Below are 27,532 nucleotides of genomic sequence, written 5' to 3' on the forward strand. Positions count from 1 at the left end.
GGAGTCTGCCTCTCCCTCTCCCTCTCCATCTGCTCCTCCCCCAGCTCACACCCTCCTGTGTGCACGCATGCTCTCTCTCTCTCTCTCTCTCTCTCTCTCATTCACTTGCTCTCTCTACCTCAAATAAAATCTTTTTGAGAACTAAATAAATGAAAGCATGTTTAACTGTTAAAGAGATCACTGTCCTAACCTAAGCGTTTGCACCTGCTCCCCCCTCCCGCCAGCACAAGAGGCTCCCGCACTGCACACCCTCCCTGATGGTTGTTTTTTTAAATTCTAGCAGGTCGTAATCATGTGTGAGGTTGGTTTTCACCAAATACAGAATTCTTGGTTTTCAGTTACTGTCTTTCAGACCTTGGAAAATCTGCACCCATGTTCTTAGAGCCCCTCTGCTTTCATTGACATGGGTCAGTTCTGTTCCTCTCTTGATGCGAATGAGTCATTTTCCTCCTACGAGTGCCTTCAAAGATTCCTTTCGTCTTTGGGTTTCAGCAGTCTTCCTTTGATGTTCCAGGTGAAGTTGCCATGCTTGGGTTCATAGTATTTCTGGAACCTGTGGTTTGATGTCTTTCACGTTGGAACATTCTCCGCCATTATCTCTTCAATATTCCTTTTGTTCCATTTTCCCCTGGTGCTCCCAGCCTGCTGTGACTGTGGTGCGCAAGGAGTTCATCTCTGTGTCTCTCCTGCTCCTCTGTATTTCCCATCATTTTTTGGCTTATGCTTCAGTCTAGGTATTTTTCCTAGCCCCTAATCCAGTTCATTAATCATTTTCTTCATCTAATTTTAGCCTGATTTTAAACCTACTTAAAGAACCATTACGTTCTTAATTTCTGTTATTATTTTCCCAGAGTTCTAGTGTATTCATTAAGTTTTGTTTTAGTTTCCTTTTCTCTGCTGCAGTTGTTAATCTGGGTTTTGGTTTCTGTTTTTAATTTAATGTAATTATTTTAAGTCATCTCTACACCCAGTGTAGGGCTCAGACTCACCACCCCGAGATCAAGAGTCTTGTGCTCTACCACTGTACCAGCCAGGTCCCACTGGGTTTTTGTTTTCTTAAATGTATTAGGCAGTAGTTATTTTCAAGTCCCTTTTTTTTAAATCCCCTTCCCAACCCCCAAGTCCATTTTTAATGACAAAAACACAGTGGAAAGGGTAATGGATTTTGCTTTTGTGAGTGAAAATTTTCATGACAAAAGTTAAAAATAAAGATGTCTGATAGCCAATCCATTCTCCAGATGACCTGTGTTTCCCTTCATTGTCTGTCTTTTGTCTTCGTTATTGATCACCCTGACTTATCCCCTTGTGTGCATAGCATTTTATTGTACTTTTATCTGTTTATTTGTGAGAAACAGAAAGAGAGGGAGGCAGAGGCAGAGGGAGAAGCAGGCTCCCTGCAGAGCAGGAACCCTAGTGCGAGGCTTGATCCCAGGACCCTGAGATCATGACACAAGCCAAAGGCAGAGGCTTAACGGACTGAGACACCCAGGCACCCCTGCTTAACGTCTTTTAAATTGCATTCCAGCTATTGTTTGATTAAAGTTTTAGGAATAATTTGAGGCTCTAGATCCAAGTCAGCAGACTTCCGACCCAGGAGCCAAATCCAGTCACACCCCGTCCTTTCGTCCTTTCGATACTGTTTCTGGCTGCTTTCCTGCTACAGCAGCAAAACTGACAACAGACCACGGCGTGCAGAACTGAAGACATCTGCTGCGTGCCCCTTTTGCAGGAAGAGTTTACCAGCTCCTGCTCTGCATGGTTTCCTCTGGAGACCCGAATCCAATCCCCACTACCGCTCTGCTTATCACTCGTGGGACAAATCCAAATGGTCGTTTTTAGTTTTGGTCTGCCTCCACGCCCGCAGTCCCTGCTGTGGCCTTCTGTGGCCTTCACCCCCAGCCCGAGGCTCTGGGCCCGGATGATGGCTTACTCTCTCACAGCCTCTGCCCTTGTCCATTGGCTTCTCTTTTCATTTCTGGCTGCCTGAGCTTACTGCTTACTGCAGAGTACACCTGCTGACTTCCGGCTCGTCATGTAAGACGTGCTCTCTCCTTACGGAAGCTTTCTCTGAACCACATAACTTTGTCTGTTTTGCCAGCTTGCCACCTGGAACTGTGCTCTGACCTCCGTCCTGCTGATTTGACGGGTGTTTGCCGGGGCCCTTCCCTAGCGTGAGTTCTGTACGGCTTTGTTTCTCAGGCCTCACATGGATTGGCCCTCTGGGTATGTTTCTGAGGGGATGGCAGGAAAGATATCACACCGTTCGCCCCAGGGTGTTCCTTTGCTCTAGCGTGCAGCGACTCCTGTACTTGGTGGAACCTGGCTATCTGAATTGAGCCTTTCTTTGACTCTCTGTCTAAAGTCTTGATCTACTCTGGTTCCTTCCATTCATCCTAGACACATGACTTTCAACTGAAAAGCGTTCCGACATCGCGTCTGTGTTCATTTGTTGGCCTTTAGGTAACAGTACCTGTCACCTTCCCTCACCTCAGGAGGCATCCCCGAGTCCTCCCTCATCTGCCCACTTCTCTTTCAGTCCCTATGCAAGTCTTGTGTGTTCCCGTTCTCAAAACCAGCTTACATCCTTCCACTACTCTCCAAATAGTCTGATTTTGAGAATATCAATTGGATCAGGTTATTTTTTTTTTTAATCTTTAATGGCTTCCTGTTGACCTAAGAATAATAACCAGAAACTTTGCTGTGATTTTTATCACTTTTTCCTCTCTTACTACACTGCAGCCACGGCCCTTGCCAAACACCTGATCTCTCCTACCTCGGGACCTTTGCACTTCCTGTTTCCTCTTTTTGAAATGTTTTCTTCTTTCCCAGTATTCACATGGTCGGATCTTCTCACCTGTTAAGATCTATATGAGAGGTTTTTCCTACTACCCTATCTCAAATGACCGCTTCAGTCACTATCAGCACACAATAGTTTGATGTCTCCGCAGTAGGTATTAAAATCCATAATCATGTGTCTATTTACCTATTTATTGTCTGTTCCCACCGCTGCAGGAACCTCATCTGAAAATACCACCAAGCAATAACCTCCATGCCCAGCCCGTAGTACGCACGCAATGTAAAGTTGTTCTTTAATTATGAGACCGCTGTAACGGTGGTCCTCACCAGCTCTGTTCACCATCCCACATGCACTTCAGAGCCTCTTAATAGCCTCCGCCGCATCATTCCACTGAAACCACCACTGCGGAGTTTCACATCAACTTGTGAATAGCCAATATAATCCACAAGTTGCTTTTTATTGTATTTGTCCTCTCTAGAAGTATCTGGCATTATCTTGATATCCTCTTTTGCTGTAAAGCCTCTGGTTACCTGGGATACAGTTCTGATTCTTCTCCTTCCCACCTCCTGGGGCAGTCCTTCTTGTTCTGCTTTTCGGCCTCAGGGTCCACCCCTAAAATGTTGAAGCAGTGAGGATTTCTTCTACAGCCCCGTGTCTTCCTGCATGATTTCATTCATACTCACAGCCCTGAGGGCCACCTTTCTCCAGATGGTGGCCCTCAGATGACTGCTGTGTCACTGCAAAGACACCTGGGACTCCACTTTCTGCCACTGAACTCGTCTTTCCACCCTTTCAGCCCCAAAGACCGCATCCGACTTTGTCAATAAGTCCACCGCTGGGTGCGGGTGGTAGTGATAATCATATTTATATGTTACAGACTTTAAACAGAGTAACTCAGCCACTAAACAACCCTGTATGCTTTTCCATTCAGTTATAAAGAGAGATAAGATTCTCGTCCAAAACACCAAAACAAGCCAGGTAAGATTTTAAAAAAGCCCATTAGAGGGTGCGTGGCTGACTCAGTTGGGAGAGCATGTGACTCTCGATCTTGGGGTCATGAGTTCAAGCCCCATGTTGGGTGTAGAGATTACTTAAATAAATTTAAACACTAAAATATAATAATAATAAAACCCCGTTAGGTATCTGAGCTCACAGAGAAACCAATGTGAAATAAACTTGAGAAGGTGACAAACCACTCCTAAGAGAGAAGCAATCCTTGGCGGTTCTCAATCCCAACAGAGACAGAGACAGGGACAGTCTGCTGTGGGCGGGAGCACTTGAACTGTCCACTGTGGAGACTTGAGGTGGGGCAGAAGAGCTCAGAGAAACCTGTTCAAGGGGGTCTCTGCCTTCACAGGGCAACAGTGGCCAAGACACAGGGACCCAGGTGGGGAACTGGAATGCCAAGAGAATTCCTCGGAATCTTGATCAGTTTACTGATCTTTTCTATGTCCAGTCTGAGCTCCTCTCCTAAAATGTGCACATCAAGTCAGGTCAGTAGAAAATACCCAGACCGAAATACGAAGGGAAGAAGAGTTAACAGCGACGGAAGAATTGGAGATCTGTAGCTCGCTGTCAGTCTCATTGCGAACGCTTTTTACTTGTCACACCTCTTCACCCAAATACATGTTTTTATCTCCACACCAACATCCAATTCTCCAGCTCTCCAGACAATCCTGGGTACTCTTCACTTCCGTTCTGTTCTGACGGGAGCTCCCTGGAGTCACGTCAGCCTCCTCAGGCTGAAGGGCTCCGTCCCAGGGGACTGATGGCACATCAGATGCCAGCCGAGAGCACTGAGAACCCGCACTCATGTCTGATGTGGCCTTAAAGTGGAGTTCCCACAGGTGCCCCCACCTTCAGTTTGGGTAATTCGGCAGAACAGCTCCTAGAGTGCAAGAACACACTTTCCTTACCTTTACTGCTTTGTTGTAAAGGACACAAATGAACAGCCAGATGAAGAGGTAAATAGAGCTGGAAGGGCCCCTAGCCTGGGAACTTCTTGTCCCATGGACCCGGGCTGTGCCACCAACCCAGCTGCTCTTCAAACCCCATGGTTAAGGGATTTTTATGGAGGTCTGATTACTAGGTGTGACGGATGGAATCACTGGCCATTGGTGATGAGCTCCATCTCCAGCCCCTCCCCACTCCCTGTGCCCCGAAGGAGAGGGCTGAACATTCCAACCCTCTAGTCAATAGAGGGTTGGTCTTTCTAGCACCCAGCACCTCCCTCCCCTGTCCCAGGGCTGTCTGAGAGTCCACCAGGAGTCACCTTGTTCGAATGAAAGACATTCCTTGCACTCTAGAAATTCCAAGAGATTTAGGATCTCTCTGTCAGAACCTGGTGACAGAGACCAAATATACATTTCTTATACCCCATTCACATACACCTCATTGGCATCCCAGAAAGAAAGAAAAAGAATGGGCCAAAGGAAATGATTCAAAAGATAAAGGGCAATAACTTTCCAAAATTGATTAAAGTGATCAATCTATAAATCCAAAAATCTCTAAACTGTAACCGGGATAAATATGAAACAAGCCATAGCCCAGATATGCGATAGTCAAACTGCTCAAAACCAAAGAGCAGATCTTAAAAGCAACTGGGTGGGGAGAGGGTATTAAAGTATTAAAAAAAAAAAAAAACCACCACGGTATGTGGGAGAATAGTGATAAGAATTATCACTGACTTGTCTGCAGAAACACTGGAGGCCAGAGATTGTGAGTGATACAGCATCCTCAGTTTGGGGGGAGGGGGGAGGCCTGCCAAGCAAACATTCTGTACCTGGCAAAAATTGTCTTAAGTAGAGATGTCTGGGTGGTCTACTCAGTTAAGCATCTGCCTTCAGCTCGGGTCATGATCCCTTGGTCCTGGGATCGAGTCTCCCATCCGGCTGCTTGCTCAACGGGGAGGCCCCTCCCCCTGCTTGGTCTTTCTGATAAATAAATAAACATGTTCTTTCTGATAAATAAATGAAATCTTTTTAAAACATTTTTTTCTTCAATAATAAAGGTGAAATAAAGACATTCTCAGACAAAAGTTGAGAGAATCTGCCAGATCCATAGCATAAGACATGCTAAAAGAAATTCTAAAAAGACTACTGTCCTTTAAAGTAAAAATAATAAATATTGTGCTTATAGCATATGAAGATGTTAAATATAAGGCAACAAGAGTATGGAGGGTGGAAGGGAGATACACAGAATTAGATTGTCCTACATCACAAGTTGCTCATGAAATAGCATATTATGTGGAAATAGACCAAAATTTATAGATTCATATTATAATCTCTAGAGAAGCCATTAATAAAGGTCACACAAAAAGAAGTACAGCTAAAAATTCAATGCAAAAGAAAAAAATAGAATAAAAGAAAAAAAGTGATTTATTCAAAGGAGGGAGAAAAGGAGGAGCAGAGAAACAAATGCCAAGACAGGAGACGTAACACCGGCTGTATAAATGATGACGTCACATGTCATTACTTCTAGTAGTTACATGTTTTATGGACTCCATAGAGCATAGTACGTTTCTGCATATGCTATCATGTATGACCTGTAACGTTTTGCAGTTTTTTTTTTTAAAGATACTCTATTTATTTATTTGATAAACAGAGTTCATAAGTAGGCAGAGAGAGGAAGGGAAACAGGATCTCCGCTGAGCAGAGAGCCCGATGCAGGGCTCGATCCCAGGACCCTGGGATCCGACTCGAGCCAAAGGCAGAAGCTTTAACCCACTGAGCTACCCAGGTGCCCCGGTTTTGCAGTTTTTACCGTTTTTGTGCCTTGTTTCCTTTTTGTATCAGCTAGACCCTCCAGTACAATGTTGAATAGTAGTGGTAAGAGTGGACATCCAGGCCTTGTCCTTAACGCACGGCTGAAGTTCAAGAATAACAACCAAAATGTCAGTGGGGCTGTGGTGCAACTGGAATTGGATGTGTTTCTGATGGGAACATAAGTGCTGTGGCTACTTAGAAGGGCTCTTCTCTGTTTTCAGATAAGTTATACATGCATCTGCCTTGTGACTTAGTGTGCCCTCTTAGGTGTTTATCCAAGAAACATTAAAATCCATCCTTATGGAAAGACTCATGCAATATGTCTTATTTTTAATAGCCAGAACTGGAAACAATCCTCAGCATGAGAATGGACAGAGTAAAATATGTGTACAATGGAATACCATACAGAAGAAATAACTACCAAATAATATAGATTGATTTCAAAAGCATTGTTAAATGATAAAAGCCAGGACACAATAGAGGGTTGAAGTCCAAGGACAATCCAAACTAAGCTGGGAAGGAGAAGTTATAAATTGTTTGCCTGGGATGGGTACAAGTGTGAAGTGGAAATGGGCATGAGGGAACTTTCTGGGGTTATGGAAGCGTTCTTTGTCTGGTTTGGGGCCATAGGACAATAGTTAGAAGAGATTGTGAACTGTCAAAACTCATTGAACTGAAAATCTATACACTGCACTTTATTGTAAGATAATTATACTTTAGTAAAATATGTTATTTTTTTGAATATTTCTGAGGCCCTGTGTTATAGGTACTGAAGTTATTCCTAGCTTCCAAATGAGAGAACTGAGGCAGAGCGAGGTCTGTTGACTTGCCCAGTGAAGCACAGTTCTTCGCAAAAGCAGGGTGGTCTGGATGGTCTGGCTGAACAGCCTGCCCTCTTGCTCCCTATGCTCATCCCGCACCCTGGCCCTGCGGTTCATTCCCTGTCATGGACTTTATTCTTCAGATAAGCTCATATATGTAGCAAACCCCAAGGTTAATAATTGTACAAGGCCAGTCACCACAGCACTGCTGGTGAGTAGGGCTCTGGCTGTGTTATTTATAGTGCACTCTCTCGGTATGATACAATAAAGGGAAGGAGCCAGCTTGAGAAAACCTTGTGTATTTCGTTGGATGATTTCCTACGTATAGGGTAGAGTGAAAAGAATCAGAGATAGGAACTGTATGCCACTATCTCTGTCAAAAATAAAAGAAGGGGCCAGGGGACACTGTATGTACCTGCACTCATGTAAACCTAGAGCATTTCTGAAATGAGACCTGAGGAGCTGGTGAGGTTAGTTTCCAGGGAGAGGAATTGAAGATCTGGGCGGAAGGGACATTCTGGAGTGCTCCTGTTCTGTACATCTTGGGTAATGAGGCATAAGAGTCTATATTACCTATTCAAAAAATGAATGAGTACAGATCCAATTTGGAAATGATTGAAATAGCTCATCGCACATACAGTGGCCTGAGCTGACAGAAGCCGGCTTCAGACTCCTCCCCTTGTCCCTCTCCCTCCTGTCAGTCAAAGCCCTGTGGCTTTTGCGCGGCAGCCTCCGAGTGGAGCCCCCCCCTTCCTCTGGGACCATCTCCCTTCCCTATTTGCTTCCCTTCCTCGTTTGCCTTGTCTGCCCATTTCCCTCCGTCCAGCCGCGCTCTCACTCGTGCTGTTTCCCGGGGTTTGCCTACAAAGCCACATCCGCTTCCACTGTGCAAGCTCCTTAAAAACCGAGCCGGCTGACTCCTCCGTCGCTTGTTAAGGGGCTGGTAGCTGACAGAGGCACCCCAAAGGTCTGTTGCCTGCTTCTAGAATTCACCTCTACAACAGAGGAGATAACACCATCTCTTTCCCTTCAGTGGCTCCCCTTGACTTGTAGCTGCCTTTCCCAAAAGACCATCTGTGAATGACTTGAGATGCTGCACAGATGAACGTTTTAAATTTATATCGAGTATTTTATTGTCTGTTAGGCAAAATAAAAGTAGTCCATGAAACTGGTGGGGTTTTAATTTCACGTATATTGTTGTCTAGACAAGGCAAAGTTAAGAAATTCGAGAGCCTTTTTTTTTTTACAGTAAGACAGACAGATGGAACTCATATAGGGCAGAAATGGTAATGATGGTGGAGCCCTGGCCTGGGGAGCTGCTAACGTGCAAGAAACGGGGCCTCACATAGAGCAGTCGTGCATCCGTGTTGAGTGCAGTGGCTTGCTGACCTTCGCCCGCTGCCTGTCACCACCCTGCCCAGAGCCTTTTCTGTGGCTACTGAACTGCACTCCCCGCCCTGGCCTGCCCAGTCTAACCGTGGAGAGCCACGGGAATCTCCTTGTACATTCACAGTTCTGTGCTTCGGTTCCTGCTGTTTCTCTTTACAGACTGTGACCCCCTCCTCCCTTGGGTCCTGTTCCTATCAGCCAGGCAGACTCCCTCCTTCTGGGTTCCTTTCCCGAAGCCCTCCCTACTGTATTAAGTGTCTTGTTGCTGCTCTAACGAGTTGCAGCAAACTTAGTGGTTTACAAGAACACAGGCTTATCGTTTATTGTTCTGGAAGTCAGAAGTCTGAAGTCCAGTTCGCTTGCTCAGGGTTGAGGTGTTGGCAGAATTGCTTCCTTCCAGAACCTCTGAGGAGAGAATCTGTTCCCTTGCCTTTTTCCATTTCTAGCGGCTGCCTTGGCTTCATCTGTCTTCAGGACACATTGTTTTGGTCTTAACTTCCATCTTCATGTCAACCCTCTTCCCTGGCTCCAACTTCTCCACCTGTTAGAAGGACCCTCGTGATTTCACGGGGCCCACCTGGGTCATCCGGGATCTTCCCCACCGCATCTCAAGATTCTTCACCTAAACACATCTGCAAAGTCCTCTTTGCCCTAGAAGGTAACATAATCACAGCTTCTCGGGTTGGGGTGTGGACATTCTTTGGAGCAGGAACATTATTCAGCCTCCCACACCTGGCGTCACCACTTTCCTAGGTACTTGGACTTGGCTTTCCCTCGGTGCTCCCACAGTTCTTTCCACCCTTCAGGAGCTCACTGAGTATCTGCTTTTTAATTGTCTGTTCACCAACCAGTTCCCCTACTGTGAGGCGTCCAGGGGCACAGACGGAGTTAGACTCCTGTTGCTTGTGAGCCCCATTCCTGCCCTGCAGTAGAAGGGAGTTCCCCGCCCCGGAGGAGATGGCCCCACAGTGCTGCCGCTCCAAGGGTTCTAGCTGCGCCACTCACTGGCTCTGTGTCCACCGTGACTTGTCTGCAAAATGGCTATGAATAGTCAAACCCAACCCAAGAGACTCACGGTAAGGACTGAAAGGGTCATACATGTAAAAGTATGAGAAAAACTGACAATAATGAACACTTTGTCAGGGCAGCTAGCTGGCTTCATCGTTGTAGGTTTTACTTACGACCTGAAAGCTTTTATATTACTCTAAGTTATTCTTGACAAACTTAGGAAAGGGGGAGCTAGCCTGTTAAGTTTAGTTATTTTTACATTTAAAGTAATGTTTTCCTTGATTTTAAATATTTTTTTCAAAAGTTGTTAAAATGGCAAAAGCATAGAAGGTCCTAAGGGATCTGCCTAGGGTGACCATGAACCTGTGGAACAAACCAGCTGCTGTGCAGTGACTGCTGAGAAGGAAGCGCTCTGCGGCGTGATCGTGAACCCTCAGACCTGGTTACCTTAAGAGATAGATGCTCATGGTTGAAGGAAGGGTTAAAGATAGATGAGACTGTGGAGCCCACATGGCTTATGTGGAATTTATGGAATTTATGGAGACTCAGAGACTTGTGGCTCTTTGAACCACTCTAATGGAAGCCACGTGTGCCCTGAAATCCACTTAATTCTCCCTGAGCACCTGTCAAGTTCCTGGCACTGTCCTAAACTCTTCTGAAGACCCCTGGGTATGTCCTCTAGAGGAATGACCAGATTTCACATACTTGTGGTCTTCTTATGTCTCAATCTTGGTGCATCCAGTGGCATTTCTGTCTCTCTATATCACCTAGAGATACAAGCATTGTTTGCATGAGATTTAGAGTTGGCTAAAAGTTAATTTTAAAATATGTTGAGTTGTTCATCCTTAAAAGGCACCACGTAGCATCGTAGGGATGATAGCATCCCCTGTTCCGTTCCAAGGAAAAGATGTGCAGTCAAGTGAGGTGCTAGAATATTGTAGCAGGGCACACCTGTGTTCCGAGAGAGCTCACCAAGTCTGCTACAGTTAAAGAAAAGACACTTTTAAAACACCTTGTGGCAAGTATTTTCATTGGGAACACGTAGTCTGACCGAGGATCATGGCTACTTGGTGTGCATGGAAGTCATATTTTTAGAATGTCCTGAAAAATGGAGAAGTATATGAAAGGCATTCTAGCTTTAGGAAATAATGCTAGTGGGGATTTTAGATTAAAGAGGTAATAAGATCTGCCTAGCAGAGTGAAGAGAGATGGTTTAGTAGTGAAAAATAAGGTTATCAGACAAGTAAATGGCAGGCTGGAAAATAAAAATGTATCATTTGGATGGCAGGAAGCCATTGCCTGTTTTTCAAAAAGCAAGATATTGAAGTTATCATACCCTCCGCATCATTTAACTTGACTGCTAAAGGAGCGATCCTGGAGCTCAAGTGATGATGGGAGGGACAAATTGTAGTAGTCCTGCTCAAAGATTAGGGTCCAATTTATGAATTTATCTCAGGGGTTGAGGTTCAAGTGTAGATCAAATATAAAATAAAGAACCAGACAGTTCTACAAAACTGGATGCAAGTAACAAAGGACAAAGTAGTGGCAGACCAGCCTGTGTTCTGAGGAGAGCAGACATAATGTTCTGATTTGAGAATGTGGAGTTTACGACCACTGTTGGGGGGTATGGGAAAGCCCTGCCTTCACCACAGTTAAGTATAAGATGGTGACAGAGTATCCGGAGTCTGTATAGTTCAGCTGAAGTCAAAAGTGCTGGCCTTACAGACAAAAATGTGAATCTAGGGAAGGGATGCATCCCAGTGAGTCCTGCAGGAGACCTGCCGCACGCCCCCATAGCAGTCCCCTGGGCCACACCCCCTCCTATGTCGGGCCCCAAAGCCAGGTGTTACCACTATGTAGACTAACCAAAGCAAACACTGAAAAGGAGGAATTAGTTCTTAGAAGTGTGATAGGCCAAGATTTCAAGCTCTCAAAAGTCAACAGAGAATCCCGTTGCAATAAAGAGGCATTCGTAGGGCTCAGGGGAGGTGAGGCAGGTACAGTCATCTCCCATGGCCACTGTAGCTGGGGCCTCAGGTGGGAAGGAGCTCCTGACTCAGCACATGAGCCAGAAGAGCCCATGAAGTGCCACAGGTGCTTCCTGAACAGAATTCCAGAGATGCGAGTGATGGAGGGACATGGTGGTTCGAAGTGGCTGCCCAGTGTTGCCTTGTGCCCTTTGACTAGGAGAGAGCTTAGAGCTGGTACCTGGACAGGAGTGGACAGGAAGGCCCCCCACCCCACTTGTTGAACCACATCCCTCACATCCAAGAGGCTGCTCACCTGACTGCAGGTAGAGAGCGAGGGTCTCCTGTGATTTCAACTCTGCCCGCGTTTCGGATGCCCGAGCACTTTATGCAGTGCTTGGCCAAGATGCCGAGCACTGTTGAAGTACTGGAAAAGTGGAGTAGTCAATGGGAGCATGGTAAAATGTTTTGTCAGGAATCTAGGGTAGCATGGAAAAGGTAGATGAGGAAGATACCCCAGTTACAGAGGAAGGACAGCAAGATCCCTGCCTACATGGAGCTTACATTTTCCCTGGCTTAGACAGGTAAATTAAGACACGCAAATAAGCCAGTCAGACATCGAGTACCAGTACGATAGTAGGCATCCTGAAGCCAAAACAGGACAGTGTGTGACTTGCAGAGTGGAGTCAGAGCGGGGAGCTGCCTGGTTTGGGGGCACTGCACGGGCTTCTGCCATCATTGACATTTTGAACTCAGACCAGAAGAATGAGGAGCATGTAGCCACAGGTGCGCGGGGGGGGGGGGGGGCATTCCAGGCAAAGGAGCAATCAGTGTAAAGACAGAAGGAGGCACAGGTGGAGAGATTTGAGACTGGGAGCAGAAGACCCTGGCTGACTGTGGTGGCCCAGACAGGACATGCTGATCATGATTGGGCAGCACGATGGAAAGGACCTCTCTGACTCCGCTAAAGTCAGAAGAGCAGAAATCACAGCCAGTGTGAACAGCAGGGTGTTGATTCTCAAGTTGGAAGGGTTGACTGGGAAACACGTTGGGGGACTGAGAGCTTATGATCTCTGTTGTCCATGAGAAGGCTGCTGCCCTGAGAAGGAGGGTAGTAGGAAGTAGGAAGGGGCTGGCAAGAAGTCATAGGAAGAATGAGGAGTAATTGCTGTGTGGAGCGAGAGCCCGAAGAGGTGGCCTAGCTTAAAAAGGACAGTCTTCCTACTGGTCCACGCAGCTTTGTGGCTTTCCTCCAGCTAGACAGCTGCCCCACCCCCAGAAGAGAAGCAGGTACAGAGGTGCGTGGGTCCCTTCTGGGTGGGTAAGACAGAAGGACAGACAAGATTCTTAAGGAACTGGCAGTGTGGACAAGTGATGCTGGGATAAAAGACAAGAAGCCAACAGCTCTGGACCCAAGAAGACCCAAGTAGAGAGCTTTGGGCTCACCAGAACTCAGTGTAGACAAGATGGAGGTGTGTTGAGAGTGACGATGCCAGGGAGGCTAGAAGCTTGGTCTCCAGTCAGACAGAAGGTTGGCTTTAATCTTTAAAATACTTTCATTGCATTATAGCTGCCATTTTGTGTGTCTTTCTCCTGAGTAATGAATCCATGTGTTCATTAAAGGAGAAATGGTTGGCAGGTAGCTTGAACTTCAGTGAATTCTGATCCTGAAATAAAACATTTCCTTTTTTTTTTTTTTTTAACAAATTTTTTTTATTTATTTGACAGAAATCACAAGTAGATGGAGAGGCAGGTAGAGAGAGAGAGAGGGAAGCAGGCTCCCTGCTGAGCAGAGAGCCCGATGCGGGACTCCATCCCAGGACTCTTCAGACCATGACCTGAGCCGAAGGCAGTGGCTTAACCCACTGAGCCACCCAGGCGCCCCGAAACATTTCCTTTTAATTGTTGCATTTATCTTTCTCAGCTTTTTGTCTGCTTGAAGCCTGTTTCTTCTCTTGCTCTTTGAGCAGCCAAAATGGTTGTGTTGGATGCATTGGCTGTGTTAACAGGCCTCTATTGGACGCCTGTTGTCACTCCTAAATGTAACACCACAGCCATAATTGATGGAGAGTTGAGTTGTAAGCTTTTACGACTAATTGCAAAGTCTAAACTAAAACATTTCCTGGAGCTGCCTTTAAATACTAATAATAATACCTTGTATAGGTTTAGTGCTTTACAATTTACAGAGCACTTCCGCATATATCATATCATTTAATCCTCACAATAAACAAGGCTTTTTGAATGCTTAGATCTTTCCTAAGTGAGAAATCATGTTGCACATCCTGATTTAATCCTGGTGGGTCGCCAAAGTTCTTGATACAGTAACCACTTACCGAGCACCTTCTATGCAGAAAGCACTTTACTAAGGATACCAAGGGGTAAATCTCCTGTAAATAAATATCCAGTAAATGGCACCTCTCCAATAAATGTGATCTTGCTTCCTAGTCTTTTTTCCCTTCCTCATCATAGTCACCATTTCGGAGACTGCTAGCTAACCCATAAATTGATATAAATATTGCTGGGGATTCATTGTATCAGAGTTAAAGTTTTTACAGCTAAGGATTCTGATACTTGTCTAAGCTCAATGATTCTTCAGAAAGTCATCCTATGGATTTCAGTTTGCACTTTCTTGAAGAACTTGCACGATTAGTTGACTCTCAAAAAATACTTCAGACATCCAGCAGATTTGAAAATGCCTAGCCATCGCGTTCATGTCCTGATTATGATGATTAGGGTATGATTCCAAGAGTACAACTCGGCCCTTGGCCCCCGAAGGCTCGTTAGGGAGTACAGAAGAAGGCATAATCACCTCCGGGTTCTGCAAGGCGCCCAGAGGACAGAGAACTTCCCAAGAGGGAGCTCTGTAAGGCGGAGGTGGAAGACGGCACTGGAGCCGAGCCAGCCCTGAGACTTTGAACCTGTGTCCAGGAGTCCTTTCATTCCAGGCACATGCTCTGGGCCCCTGTGGCTCCTCACACGTTCTCCAAAAAGTAGAAGACCTCCAAATGATAGGAACCTTCAAAGACCCGCGGGCAGAGCAGCCCTTCTGAGTAAGCAGGGTAACCTGCATACCATCCTTCCAGGCCCAAAGGGCTGATGTGGCCTGGCAGGTTAGCCGAGAAGCTGTTCTGTTTCGAGACTCAGAAGTGGTCACTGCGGGCATCGCCGCTCCGGCCACCTTCCCGCTCCTGGTTTGGCTTCTTAATTTTATGAACTCTGGTGTTACATTACCTCCTATTCATGTGGTTTGGGACTGTGGGTGGACAAACCCCAATGGCCCAGTGTGTTTTACTAGTGCACTCATTTCCCGGACACACAGGTTTTTCCAGAAGTTTTCCCATGATACCGTCTCTTTAAATAACCTCTTCTGCGTTTTTTATAAGGGAGGCTGATGTCTGGATTGCCAAATTATCTCTTGGTTCTTTTGATAATGGAGCTTAGGCGATCACAAACCAAAGACCTCTTCTGGGCGGATGTGCCTAAAGCTTTATTTTGACCCAGAATATGCAGCCAGCCTCTGAGCATCCCCTAAACACTGCCAAGAGGACCAGTGAGGGGCGAAGGCGGAGCGGGAGTTTGGGCATTGAGTCTGAGCGCCGTGTCCGACTGGGGCTGCGGCATCGTGCTTTCAATAACTCTGTTCTGATCATTTAGGTCTCTCTTTGTAGGGCATCTTTTATGACCAAGACTGTCCAGTACCAAAATGAGCTACATAAATTCCTAATCTGGGATACAGCTGGACAAGAACGAGTAAGTCGCCCTTTAATTTACTATGTGTTTTTCTGAGGCCCACATTAAAGCTCCGACCCAACCGTCCATGTCCTTGTCATCTCCCGTTACTCAGTTCTCTGCCGTGCACCAGAGACACATTTATTTCCATTTGCGTCGGCCAGCCTTTTTCTTTTCAATTAGAGCCACAAAGTTCACTGATGGAAAAAGTGATAATGAGCACTGAGGGCATTTTAGACTTTTTAGTGTCTTAAAGTAAATGCTGACTAACAGGCCTGATAAAATCCCACTCAGAGCATTGTGTGTAATTTGGGGCTCCATCCTCTAGCAGAGATATAAAAGAATTAGTGGTAGAAAGGGAGAGTTAAGCACATCTCATTTATAGCTGCCTTTTAAAAGCTAAAGAGGGAACTTTACAGCATATAAAGTTTGAGATTTAAGTGAAATGAATGAGCTAGCACAGAGCTGAGCGATAGGTACTTAATAAATGCCTGATGATAAAATTGTCCCAGATGGTTATCTGCTTCTGGAAGGGCCCGGACCAGAGGTGGAGTCTGGGCCATGACCTCCCTGTGCAGGTGGGACCTGCTGAGGCCGGTCCACGTCAGACCAGGGCTGGGGAGGCAGGGCCGGGAACAGACACTTCTGCTGCCTCGTTTTCCCTCTGGGCCCGACGTCTGCTTTCCCTGTCGAGGTGCGTCTGGCAGCCGCCCCATTATTCAGCTGCTGTTTAATTTTGTTTTCAAACAGTACTATCAGAACAGAACATCTGATGGATGCACAGTGCTATCCGTAAGCTCTTAAAAGTATACCAGAAGTAATCAGGAGAAATAGTCTGTCATCACGGTCTTATCTAAGACGGCATAGATACTGTGTGTGGTATAAAATCTGACAAGAATCATCACAGACAAATGGGGGAAGACAAAACAAGCCATTACTGTTGTCCTAGATGTAGACACCATACATTTGTACAGATTGAACGTCTTAAGTTTGCTCTGTTTGGTTTCTTCTGGGTTTTTGTTTGTTTGTTTGAATACCGGATGCCATACCCCGCACCTGCTCACTCACCCGAGACACACCTGCTTGATTTCCCGGCCGCACTCCTACTCTGTTGGTGTTGTGCCTCTAGAACGGAGGGTTTAGGACAGCTAGACCCTTTGCTAACCAGCCCTCTTCCATCCGTCACAAGCATTGCTTCCCATAGTCTCCGTGAATATATCTATAGACACAGTCTTGCTGTCTGGCCCATTAGCCAAGAATGCCTGTGGCTCTTTGTACCAGGAATACATGCACCTTTCCTTGAATCCCAAGTTTCAGTTACCCCCTCCTATATATTCAGTGATACAGCAAAACCCTCCTCATAAAGAACCATGCTATAACAGCGGCTCCATGACCCTCGGCGTCAGAGCCTTCCGCAGTGTACATGGTGCTACAGAGCATCTCTGTGCTCGAGAACATAAAGAATGACACAAGGCTCTACGCCTCTCCCTTACTGCTGCCGGAATAGCAGGCTTCTTGTAAGTTTTGGCATTAGCTGGTTCACCTGCCTCTTGTTTCCCCACTTCTCATTGACTCTGCACCAGGGGTAGTTGCTCTAAGATGCAAACCTGCCTCACCTCTACCTGCCAGGCTGGCCTGGGGAAACTGCAGGCAGACAGGCAGGGGTCGGGAGGGCTGCCCAGGGGAAGCCTGAGCTGCAGAAAGTGTCGGGAGAGGAGCCCCTGCTGGGGAGCAGCCACTCCAGCCAGGGGTTACAAGGCAGGAGTGCGCGTGCAGGCTGGCCAGATCACAGGGCTGTAGTGAAGCGGAACGTCTGACAGCTAACCACACATGGTCGGACACGCCGGGAGCCTCATCCCAGACACAGCCGACTGCCAGTTGACGCTGCTGGGCAAGGCCTTGAAGACCGGACTCGGCTGGACCCATTTTCAGTTCCCGCCAGTTTATCCTTTTGGACCAGACTGCTTGTAGTCCTCCAACCTGCTGGAGGGCCTCACGCTCCCAGCCATGCCCTGTTCTTCTGTTCAGAATATTCTCCCTCCCACGTCAGCTGAGAAAACATATACACAGCCTTCAAAACGCGCCTCGGAGGTACCTCCGGGGGCCCTTTCCTAACCCTCCCTGCTGTGCTCTGACAAGTCACAGCTTTGCCATTTGCCCCCGCTGCTCAGATCTGCGTCTGGAGGTCACCTCTGAGTCCGCCCTCCTCGTCTGCCGCGCACCCTGTTCTCTCGGCGCGCCTCCCAGCGGTGTCTTCTCGCGCGTCATCCCGGTCGCCTCTCTCCGCCTCCACGGCCGGCCCTCTGCGCTCTGCCGCCCGGGACTCCCCAGAAGGTCCCGTGGCCCTTGAACTGGTCCCCGCCTTCCCCCTTCCCAGCCTTCCACCTGCATCACTTCTCCTCGCAGGACCTGGAAGGATCTTCTGAAAACAGGAATCAGATGCTCTCGTCTTCCTGCTTGATACCCTGCAGTGACTTCTGCGCTCAGAATGCCCGGGGCCCGGACGGCGGCCTGCAGAGCCCCGCACGGCCTGCTCTGCCTTCTCGCCTCCGTTTGCCCTCCCAGCTCGTCCTCCCTCCCGCCCTCCGAGTTCCCGCCCGCCGGCCTCCATTCAGTGCCTCCGAGACCCCAAGGTCTTTGCCACTCGAGCGCTCGCGTACGTTGTTTCTTCTCCTGGAACTCTCCTCCCTCTGCACAGAGCGTGGCCAGCTGGCCCCTTCCCAGGCTTTTAGTCGCAGTCTCAGTGACACACCCTCAGAGTTTTCCCGAACCACCACCCCCCTCAGCCCTAAGCGGGGCCCCAGTGCATTCTCCATCACTGCCTCCCATTCATTTTCCTCAGGACCCTCATTACAAGCTGTAATCAGATGATCTGTCGGCTGAACTTGATTGACCGAGACACTGCCTCCAGCTCTTGCCACTGCCGTATTCCCACTGCCTGGCCAGAGCACTGATGCTCAGATCCCGGGCAAGCCGGTCAGTGAAGGAACACTTGAGAGGATTTCCTTGTGTCCTACGCAGTCTTTGACTGCCCCCACGCATGGGATTGTCTCCCCTATCCTTACTTGTCTGTCTTCTGATAGACTGTGAGCTCCTTGTGGGCAGGGACTGTATTCATGCCTGTGCTCTCAGCCCTTGGCACACAGTATTGATGTCCGTGGATTTCTGTCTGTTGATTGCCAGCCCTACTTTTGCCCAGATAAAGAAGGACAGATCCTCTACTCTTGCCACGTGAGTATTGCATGCCTCCAATTATAAATTTCTGGTATGTGCGTATGTATTGTTCCCTACAGTAGTAAGACTCATCGTGGAAGCAAGAAGCATCATAAAATGAGAATCCGTTCTGAAGAGATGACGGTTCAAACATCCTCCCCGTCGGACTCTCACGTGGGTTGCTGCCTGTGGTTTTGGCAGGTGGATTGTCTTTCTGATGGTCCAGTTGCGATTGATTTGCAGATTGATTTCATTAAGTCAATGAAAGTGATTTTGGAGAACTTCACAAGTGTCATGCAAAGCGCACCTGTGGTAGCAGTCTTGTTAAACGAAGGGGAAAATACTGATCAGGATGATGATACGAGTATTTCAGAAGATAATGATTTGTGGGCCAAAGAGTTAAGCAGCCTAGGAAAAACTGATGGAGTCCTCGGATATTTTTGTAAAAATTCCCTTTTTGTGATCAGATAGGAGAGTCAAGCATGAAATGAAAGATAGACATCGTATTGTGCTAGCGTATAGTTTCATCAGAAGAATCACAGTCAGGTCCTCAATCAACTTTGATTCAGTGTTCATTCAGAAAAGTACCTCCAGGTTGCAGTAATAAACCTAATATTTTTTCCTAGCATCAGATGAAATGCAACTTGTTCGGATAATTTCAATTTATTTTCTCAAGAGAGTGCCTTTGTTGGATCTTTCTGTCCCTATTTGCTATCCTAAATAAATTCATTCATTCCCCAATCATCCTTCACCAACAAGGACTCCCATAGTCGCATGGAGACAAGACCCATCACCAAGCACAGATGAGCACCACAGATACCATAGATAAACCATAAATGGAGCAAGAACATTTCAGATACTTGCCCAAGAAAGCTTAACAACTCCAATCAACTAGATAACTGCATCCAGCCCTCAGAGGCACATGAATCTTCACGTGTTCTTTCCTGATGATCACCTGCAGAGGTCAGAGCACCAGGAGGCACAAACTCAGTTATTGTGGAGTGAACAAGGAATTGTGCTCCTGTTGAAAATCAGGAAAATGGGGCGCCTGGGTGGCTCAGTTGATTAGGCGTCTGCCTTCGGCTCAGGTCATGATCCCAGGGTCCTGGGACTGAGCCCTGCATCAGGCTCGCCACACAGTGGGGGTCTGCTGCTCCCTCTCCCTGTGCCTGCCACTCATTTGCACACGCTCGCACGCTCGCTCGCTCGCTCGCTCGCTCTCTGTCTCTCTCTCTAGCAAAAATAATTACATAAAATCATTTAAAAAATTTTTTTCAATGAAATCAGGAAAACATGTGGTAGCTGAGTATCTTCTGAGCTGGGATTGACGCTTCGTACTGTTGGCCAAATGCGGCCTGCTCCTGCTTTTATAAAGTTTTGTTAGAACACAGCCACACTCGTTTGTTTACGCACTGTCTGGAGAAACGTTGACTCTTCCGCAGTAGAGTTGAATAGTTGTGACAGAGATCACATGACCCACAAAGTCTAAAATACTTACTACGTGGCCCTTCCCAGAAAGGGTTTTGCCAACCTTGATCCGTTGGAGCAGAGATGTGCTCACATCCTTTGAGTCTGTGTTTTAAGCTGCCACTTTTTTTTCTTTACGCCAAAAGATCATGGAAAGAGTTTCAGTGTCCGTAAGGGCAGGGTGGCTTGTAAGGGACCAACCCTTCCGGAGAGAACACTTATACACAAACTCTGGACAGAACATCAAAAACAACTCTCCAAAGGCAGCGCCAGATGTAGTAGAGTGGGGGAGGCTCGGGTTCGTGTAGCTTTGTCCCCAGAGGGTGTGCTCTAGTCTCTGCCACATAGCACAGCTAGGACTCAGAAAGCCCTGGTTTTTAGCTTATGGTATTTGAGGGCAGAGTTCGATGCTGCTAGAGTTGCTGTGGGGAAGTCCCAGGAGAGATGGATCCAGCAGGGAAGGAAACTCCAAAATCTGCTTATAAATGCCCTCTGGCCTTCGCTTGACTCCCCACTGCAGGTGTATAGGGGAGACATCGAGGACCCCAACTGAAGAAAAACCGCTAGAGCAGCAGCAACACCGAGCGGAGAGACAGCTTGGGGCTTCCCCTGAAACTTCGGGAGGGCCAGGCTTTACCGGGAGAGACCATGCCCCAGAAGGACAAGCAGACCCAAGCAGGCCGACCCTCACCATGCATAAAGCCAACCTCAGGGTGATTGTCCAGGTTTGAACACTTCAGAGAAGATCATAGAAGCCAGATAGTTTAAATACACTCACAGACTTCAAAGAGAAGTAGTCTTACCAACTTCACTACACATGGGGACCCTCACACAGAAGGGAAACTAACGGTGGAACAAATTGAAATGCTAAAGCTGAAGACCCCGGGGCCCACAACGGGAAGCCCCTTGTGTGGCTGGCAGAACAGACCAGCCAGCTGGGGGAATGGAGAGTGGGGATCGTGAAGGGTCTCAGCACCAAGGGGACACATCCCTCAACCTGATGCGTGTGAGTAGAGGCCCGGAAGTTGTGAAGAGAGAGGGGAAACAAAAAGATACTTCAGGGGCGCCTGGGTGGCTCAGTGGGTTAAGCCGCTGCCTTAGGCTCAGGTCATGATCTCAAGGTCCTGGGATCGAGCCCCACATCAGGCCCTCTGCTCAGCGGGGAGCCTGCTTCCTCCTCTCTCTCTCTGCCTGCCTCTCTGCCTACTTGTGATCTCTCTCTGTCAAATAAATAAATAAAATCTTTAAAAAAAAAAAAAAAAGATACTTCAGAAAATTTCCCAAATATGGTAAAACCGATCGCTTTACAAATCCGAGAAGTTCTAACCAATCTCTTAAGTACAAAGGAAAGCACACAGATCGCTGGAATCCAGAGCCAAAGAGGAAAACTGAAAGCAACAGAGAGATCAGACACCCTGCACAGGCAACAGCAGGGCACGTGGTCTCCAGCCTCTCGCAGAGATGGCACAGGCCCCGAAACAGTGGGACACAAGCCTCGTGAAAGTGCTTGAAAGCATAAAGATGTCAATCTGCCAGAATTGGCTTTCAAATACCAAGTCCAAGGAATGACCTTTTTGGAGGAACAAAAGCTGAGAGGGCGCAGCAGCAGCCCCAGGAAGTTTTTCAAGCCTAAGGGAAGCACCACCAGGCAGTCACTCAAATCCACAGGAAGAATAAGAACTGCTAGAAGTGATAAATAGGAAACTCTATCTCTTTTTCTTCTTCTTTTTTTTTTTTTTTTAAAGATTTCATTTATTTATTTATTTATTTGACAGAGATCACGAGTAGGCAGAGAGGGGGCGGGAAACAGGCACCCTGCTGAGCAGAGAGCCTGATGCGGGGCTTGATCCCAGAACCCTGGAATTTTGACCTGATCGGAAGGCAGAGGCTTTAACCCACTGAGCCACCCAGGCGCCCCTAACTTTTTTTCTTCTTAACTTACTTACTGGCTGTTAATGTAAAAATTATAACATTGGATTATATGGCTTACAATATATGCAGATTTTAAATATTTGACAGCAGCACAGAGGATGGTGGGGGGGAAATTAGGCTCTTACAGCATTGTGATATTTTATGTGATGTGGTACATTTTAAATTCTAAGTAGACAGTGAGAAAAATGTATATTATAGTTATAAGAGCAACCACTTAAAAATACCAGAAGGTATAGCTAAAAAGCTAGTGAGCAAATTAATATATTAAAGTTGGATACTAAAAAACAGTTGATGCAAAAGAGGAGGAGGAAAGGAAAAATAGATTTATTATTTTTTTTTTTTTTTCCTAAATGGCTCAGTCGGTTAAGCAGATATCTGCCTTTGGCTCAGGTCATGATCCCGGGGTCCTGGGATCAAGTCCCTCATGGGGCCCCCTGCCCGGCAGGGAGTCTCCTCCCCCCCCCCCCTCCCCCCCCCCCCCCCCCCCGTGTTTGTCTCCCCTTGCTGCTTCTCTCTCTCTCTCTCATTCTTGTTCTATCTCAAATAAATAAAATCTTCTAAAAATATAAAAATAAACTAAATAGATGGAACAAATATAAAATAAACAGTGAAATGGTAAACCTTATAACTAGCACATAGTGGAGCCTGGTTTTTTATCCAGTCTGACAACTTCTGCCTTTTAAAAGCGGAATATTCATTTCCTTTACATTTAATGTACCTCCTCATCTAAGAGGATTACCTTCACTATTAAAACATAGCCTAAAAATAAGGGAATGGGAAAGGATATCCTATGCAGATCATAAGCAAATGGAAATTATTGCAGTTACATCAGTATCAACAAATCAGTATCAGTAAGGTAGACTTGAAGACAAGCGTGATTATCAGGAATAAAGAAAGCATGATAACACAGGCATGTTTGATAGTCTGTACTGATAGAAATATCTTATGTATTGGTAGGATGGTGTTTACATGGATATACATACACATTAGTCATTTTATCAAAACTTAAGATCTTTTATCTAACTTGATAAGCATGATAACACAGGCGTGTTTGATAGTCTGTACTGATAGAAATATTTTATGTATTGGTAGGATGGTGTTTACATGGATGTACATACACATAGTCATTTTATCAAAACTTAAGATCTTTTATCTAACTTAACCGACTGAGCCACCCAGGCACCCCAAGATCTTTTATCTAACTTAAGATCTTTGCATTTCTTTACATGAATTTTACCCTGAAAATTTAAATGCTAAAGAAAACCAAAAACCCAGCAACCTTGTAAAGGATGTTGTCAGTGTAATAACATCAAAAATGAAAACCAAAAATTATATATCTGATAAGGGCTTAATACCCAAAATAAACAAAGAACTTATAACTCTGCACCCAAAAAGCAACAACAAGAAATAATCTGATTTTTAAATAGGCAGAGGAACTGAAGAGACATTTTTCCAAAAAAGACATACAGATGGTAAACAGATATATGGAAAGATGCTGAACATCACCAGTCACTAGGAAAACACAAATCAAAACCACGAGGAAATATCACCTCCCACCTGTCAGAATGGCAAGTATCAAAAAGACAAAGAGGGGCACATGGGTGGCTCATTCGGTTAGGCGTCCTACTCTCACTCCCAGCTCAGGGTTTGACCCTCAGGGTCATGAGTTCAAGACCCACACTGGGCTCCACGCTGGGTGTGGAGCCTACTTTAAAAAAAAGAAAAAAGACAAGAAACAGCAAGTGTTGGCGAGGATGCAGAGAAAAAGGAATCCTCTTGCACAGTTGGTGGGGATGTGAAATGGTGCAGCCACTGTGGAAAACAGCATGGAAGTTCCTCAAGAAATGAAAAATAGAACTACTGTATGATCCAGTGATTAATTCCACTGCTGGGTATTTACCCAGAGAAAATGGGAAACACTAATTCAGCATTATTTACAATAGCCAAGAATATGGAAGCTGCCCACATGTCCATCAAACGATGAATGGATAAAGAGGTATGCTGTGTGTGTGTACAAAATGGAGTATTTCTCAGCCATTTAAAAAAAAAAAATGAGATCTTGCTATCCACAGCAGCATAGATGGAGCTAGAAGATATAATGCTGAGTGACAGAAGTCAGAGAAAGAAATACTGTATGATTTCACTCATATCTGCAATCAAGAAAGGGGGGGCAGAAACAGACCCATAGCTACAGAGAACAAAGTAGTGGTTGCCGGGAGGAAGGGGGGGGGTAGGTGGGCAAGAATGGGTAAAAGAGAGTGGGAGGTGCGGGCTCCCAGGTGCAGAGTGAACAAGTCACGAGGGTGGCAGGTGCAGCTCGAGGAATGGAGTCCGTGATGGTGACGAATGGGGGGGATTGGTAGCTCTATAGATCCCCATAGGGACCACAGCGTAGCACGTAGACCTGTCCAGTCACCATGTGGTACACTCGAAGCTAACATAAATCGTGTGTCCACTCTACGTAAAATGAATGGACGGAGTTTGAAGGAAGTGAAAGGGAAGCCGGTAGCGTCCCCGTTGTGCTCTCTGCGGCTCCCGCTCACCCTCCCGTGGAAGGCAGCCCAGAGTCTTCTCCAGCTAATAACGTTTCCTATGCCTCAGTGCTTTTTTGCTTACAGTCCTTAGTTTTGTTACTCTCTCTCCAACATAATATATTTTATTGGAAGTTATCTGGCTTTCATCCCAGTGGCAGTTTTCTCACAGAGAGTAGGAAAACTTCGCACGGGTGGACACCTGGTCCGGCATGTTAGTTTCACGTCACCTCATACTTAAACAGCTCTTACTTACTCACCAGCTCCTGCTACCTACAGTGCACCAGGCATCAGGCTCCAGAGCTAAAATGGTATATGCTAAGCAGACGTGCTCTCTTCCCTCCTGGAGTTTACAGTCATAATTTCACTCTTTTTCAAAACTTCATTTAACTTAAAAGTTGAGAAGCCAAAGGTTAAGCTCATTGGATAAGAAGTTGCAGAATCTATCACTCTGTGTGCAACTTGCATGGTGCCCCAGACGCCCGCCTCTGACCACAGTTCCTGCCTGTATTCGGGGGTCAGCCTCCGGAACAGAGAAGCAGGATGAGAGTGCAGGGCTATCTCATCAGCCACAGGGGTCGGGTTTCAAAGTCAGGGTCTAAGACAAAGATCTGGTATAGGTAAACTGCTTCTCTGCAAGCTGGCATTGCAGCCACCAAGCAGGATGCCCAGGATCGGCACTGACCGGGTAAAGAGCCGCCCATTTCCCACTGTCCATCTTGCGCTCATCAGGAGGTGTGGCCTGTTGACTGAGCCCGCATTATCCCTGTGCCTCCCTTCCAGTCCCTTCCCTCCCTGTCATCAGGTAGGGGGGGGGGGCGGTTTGTAGGAAGGGGCCATATGCACAGTGAAATTCATGGAAATGAAATGAGAGCTGTACCCACATTGGGGAGTTGCCACGTGTGCGGATATCAAACAAGCGAGTTACAAACTCATCCAAGTGGTGAATGTAAATGTGTCCTCATTTCGGTAGTACAATCAGCATTTAGATTACAGGCTTATCTTTACGGCACCCAAATGCAGCCACTTCTCTGGAGAACTATTTACAGCATTATTTTTATCTCCTTGATAGTTTGGGAAGCCAAAGTTTAAAGGACTATTGAACAAATGAATTCGGGAATTATAACACTGAGTTCAATTAAAAAGCCTTTTTAGCTGAAACAGTTGTTTATAGCCCCATATTTAATTCCTATAAAACTGTATTGTAAACCATCTTCTGAGAGACGGCGTTGCGGGAAGAGTTTCTTGCCCTTGGTAATTGCCGCTGCGTTGTGCCGTAGGCGCCGTGTCATCTGCTCGGGCTTAAGAAAAAGATTACCTTTCACGCAGGGCCGCTGGGCTTAAAAGTCTAGTGAGAAACATCTTTAACCCGCTTTCCCAATTTTGTTGTTTCCTTTTCCCCCTTCTCTGCAGTTTCGTGCCTTAGCACCAATGTACTATCGGGGCTCGGCTGCGGCCATCATTGTTTACGACATCACAAAAGAAGTAAGCCTTTCCGTTTGCCTTAGACTGTTTTGAAAGCTCCCTCTCGGCTGCTTCGGCCTCCGGTTGCTATTCCTGTTCTGTGTTCCAGGAGACATTCTCAACACTGAAGAACTGGGTGAAGGAGCTTCGGCAGCACGGCCCGCCCAATATCGTCGTTGCGATTGCTGGGAATAAGTGTGATCTTATCGATGTCAGGTGCGTTACCAGACCGGGAGATGACAGTGCTGACAATGTGTTCCCTTTCTTCCTGAGCAATGTCCAGTATGAGAATCTTGCTTTTACTTTATCTCTAACATTGAAAAATTCCTTTTTGTTTAGTTGGAGTCCTAAAGTTTCAAACAAAAATTAAGAGTTCAGACACTTGGGGCTGATTAGATGGGAGGGGCACAGGTATGTGGTTTATGTGAACTGTGGTTACATCATACTTGACATTATAAGAGATGAGTGTAGCCCCCCAGTTCCCAGGACATCAGGGGCTTGAGTGGGGAAAACATACATTCTTTAAGGGAAACACATTCACGGGCCATTTCTCTGGGCCACTTCCATGATTCCCAGAGCAATGACTTGACTTCGGTGGGGAAAGAAAGCCTTGCCATCCTGCAGTCGTTCCATCACACGGATGCGTTGCTAGTAGTGCTGAGTTCGGTTTGTGCTGAGAAGCCACAGAAGTGGTGTGGCTCTCAGGGCTTGGTCACTAGCTGTTCATGACATCCTTTGTCGTCATGAGTTCGGTTAATTACTGGGTAGGTGGGGATAACGTAAAGCTCTTGATGGGTAGAATTTCTGACTTGTGGTTGTTGCTTTCCAGAGAAGTCATGGAGAGAGATGCTAAGGACTATGCCGACTCCATCCATGCGATTTTTGTGGAGACCAGCGCGAAAAATGCGATAAACATAAATGAACTCTTTATAGAAATTAGTGAGTATCTCTGTGCCCTCTGGGTTTTCTCTTTGCCAAGCGCCTGCATGCAGAATTACAGAGCTGGGAGAACTCCCGCGGCACATCGAGCGGTCTGGTCTCTGCCATGTGTCCGCGGAATGAGTGGGAGACGTGGGAGAAGGGAGGAGCGGCGGTTGGGTCTCAGATTATGTCGTAATTGCTGGGGAGCTGCTGCCTGGACGGCAGCCCTGAAGAGTGTTGTTACCGAGCAAACAGCGCGCGGGGCCTCGAGGTCCTGGGAGCTGCCCACCTCTCCCTCGGTGTCTCTTTAAATGTGTCGCAGTCAGTCATCAAAAATGAACAAGACAATAAAGGGAAATGAAATGCAAATGTGACTTCACTGTAAGGAATCCCTCAAAAATGAACACCAGGCAAGGAGAAGGTAGGGCCTCCCTGGCCACCCTTCCCCCTTCCCTTTCCAGAAGTGGCACCATGATGCCTCCCTGGCCACCCTTCCCCCTTCCCTTTCCAGAAGTGGCACCATGATGCC

The 27,532-nt window shown here is 46.7% G+C and overlaps 1 protein-coding gene across 1 annotated transcript in view; it reads left to right on the top strand.

Moving 5' to 3' along the window:
* Positions 1–27,532, top strand: part of RAB22A (RAB22A, member RAS oncogene family) — a 55,450-nt gene that overhangs the window by 16,493 nt on the left and 11,425 nt on the right. Inside the window, exons 3-6 of the mRNA XM_059407298.1 lie at positions 15,415–15,496; positions 26,032–26,103; positions 26,192–26,298; positions 26,912–27,021. Coding sequence (XP_059263281.1) covers positions 15,415–15,496; positions 26,032–26,103; positions 26,192–26,298; positions 26,912–27,021 — 371 coding nt within the window. The remainder of the gene's footprint in view (positions 1–15,414; positions 15,497–26,031; positions 26,104–26,191; positions 26,299–26,911; positions 27,022–27,532) is intronic.

Source organism: Mustela nigripes, chromosome 7 (assembly GCF_022355385.1).
Source record: "Mustela nigripes isolate SB6536 chromosome 7, MUSNIG.SB6536, whole genome shotgun sequence".
Taxonomy (NCBI): Eukaryota; Metazoa; Chordata; class Mammalia; order Carnivora; family Mustelidae; genus Mustela; species Mustela nigripes.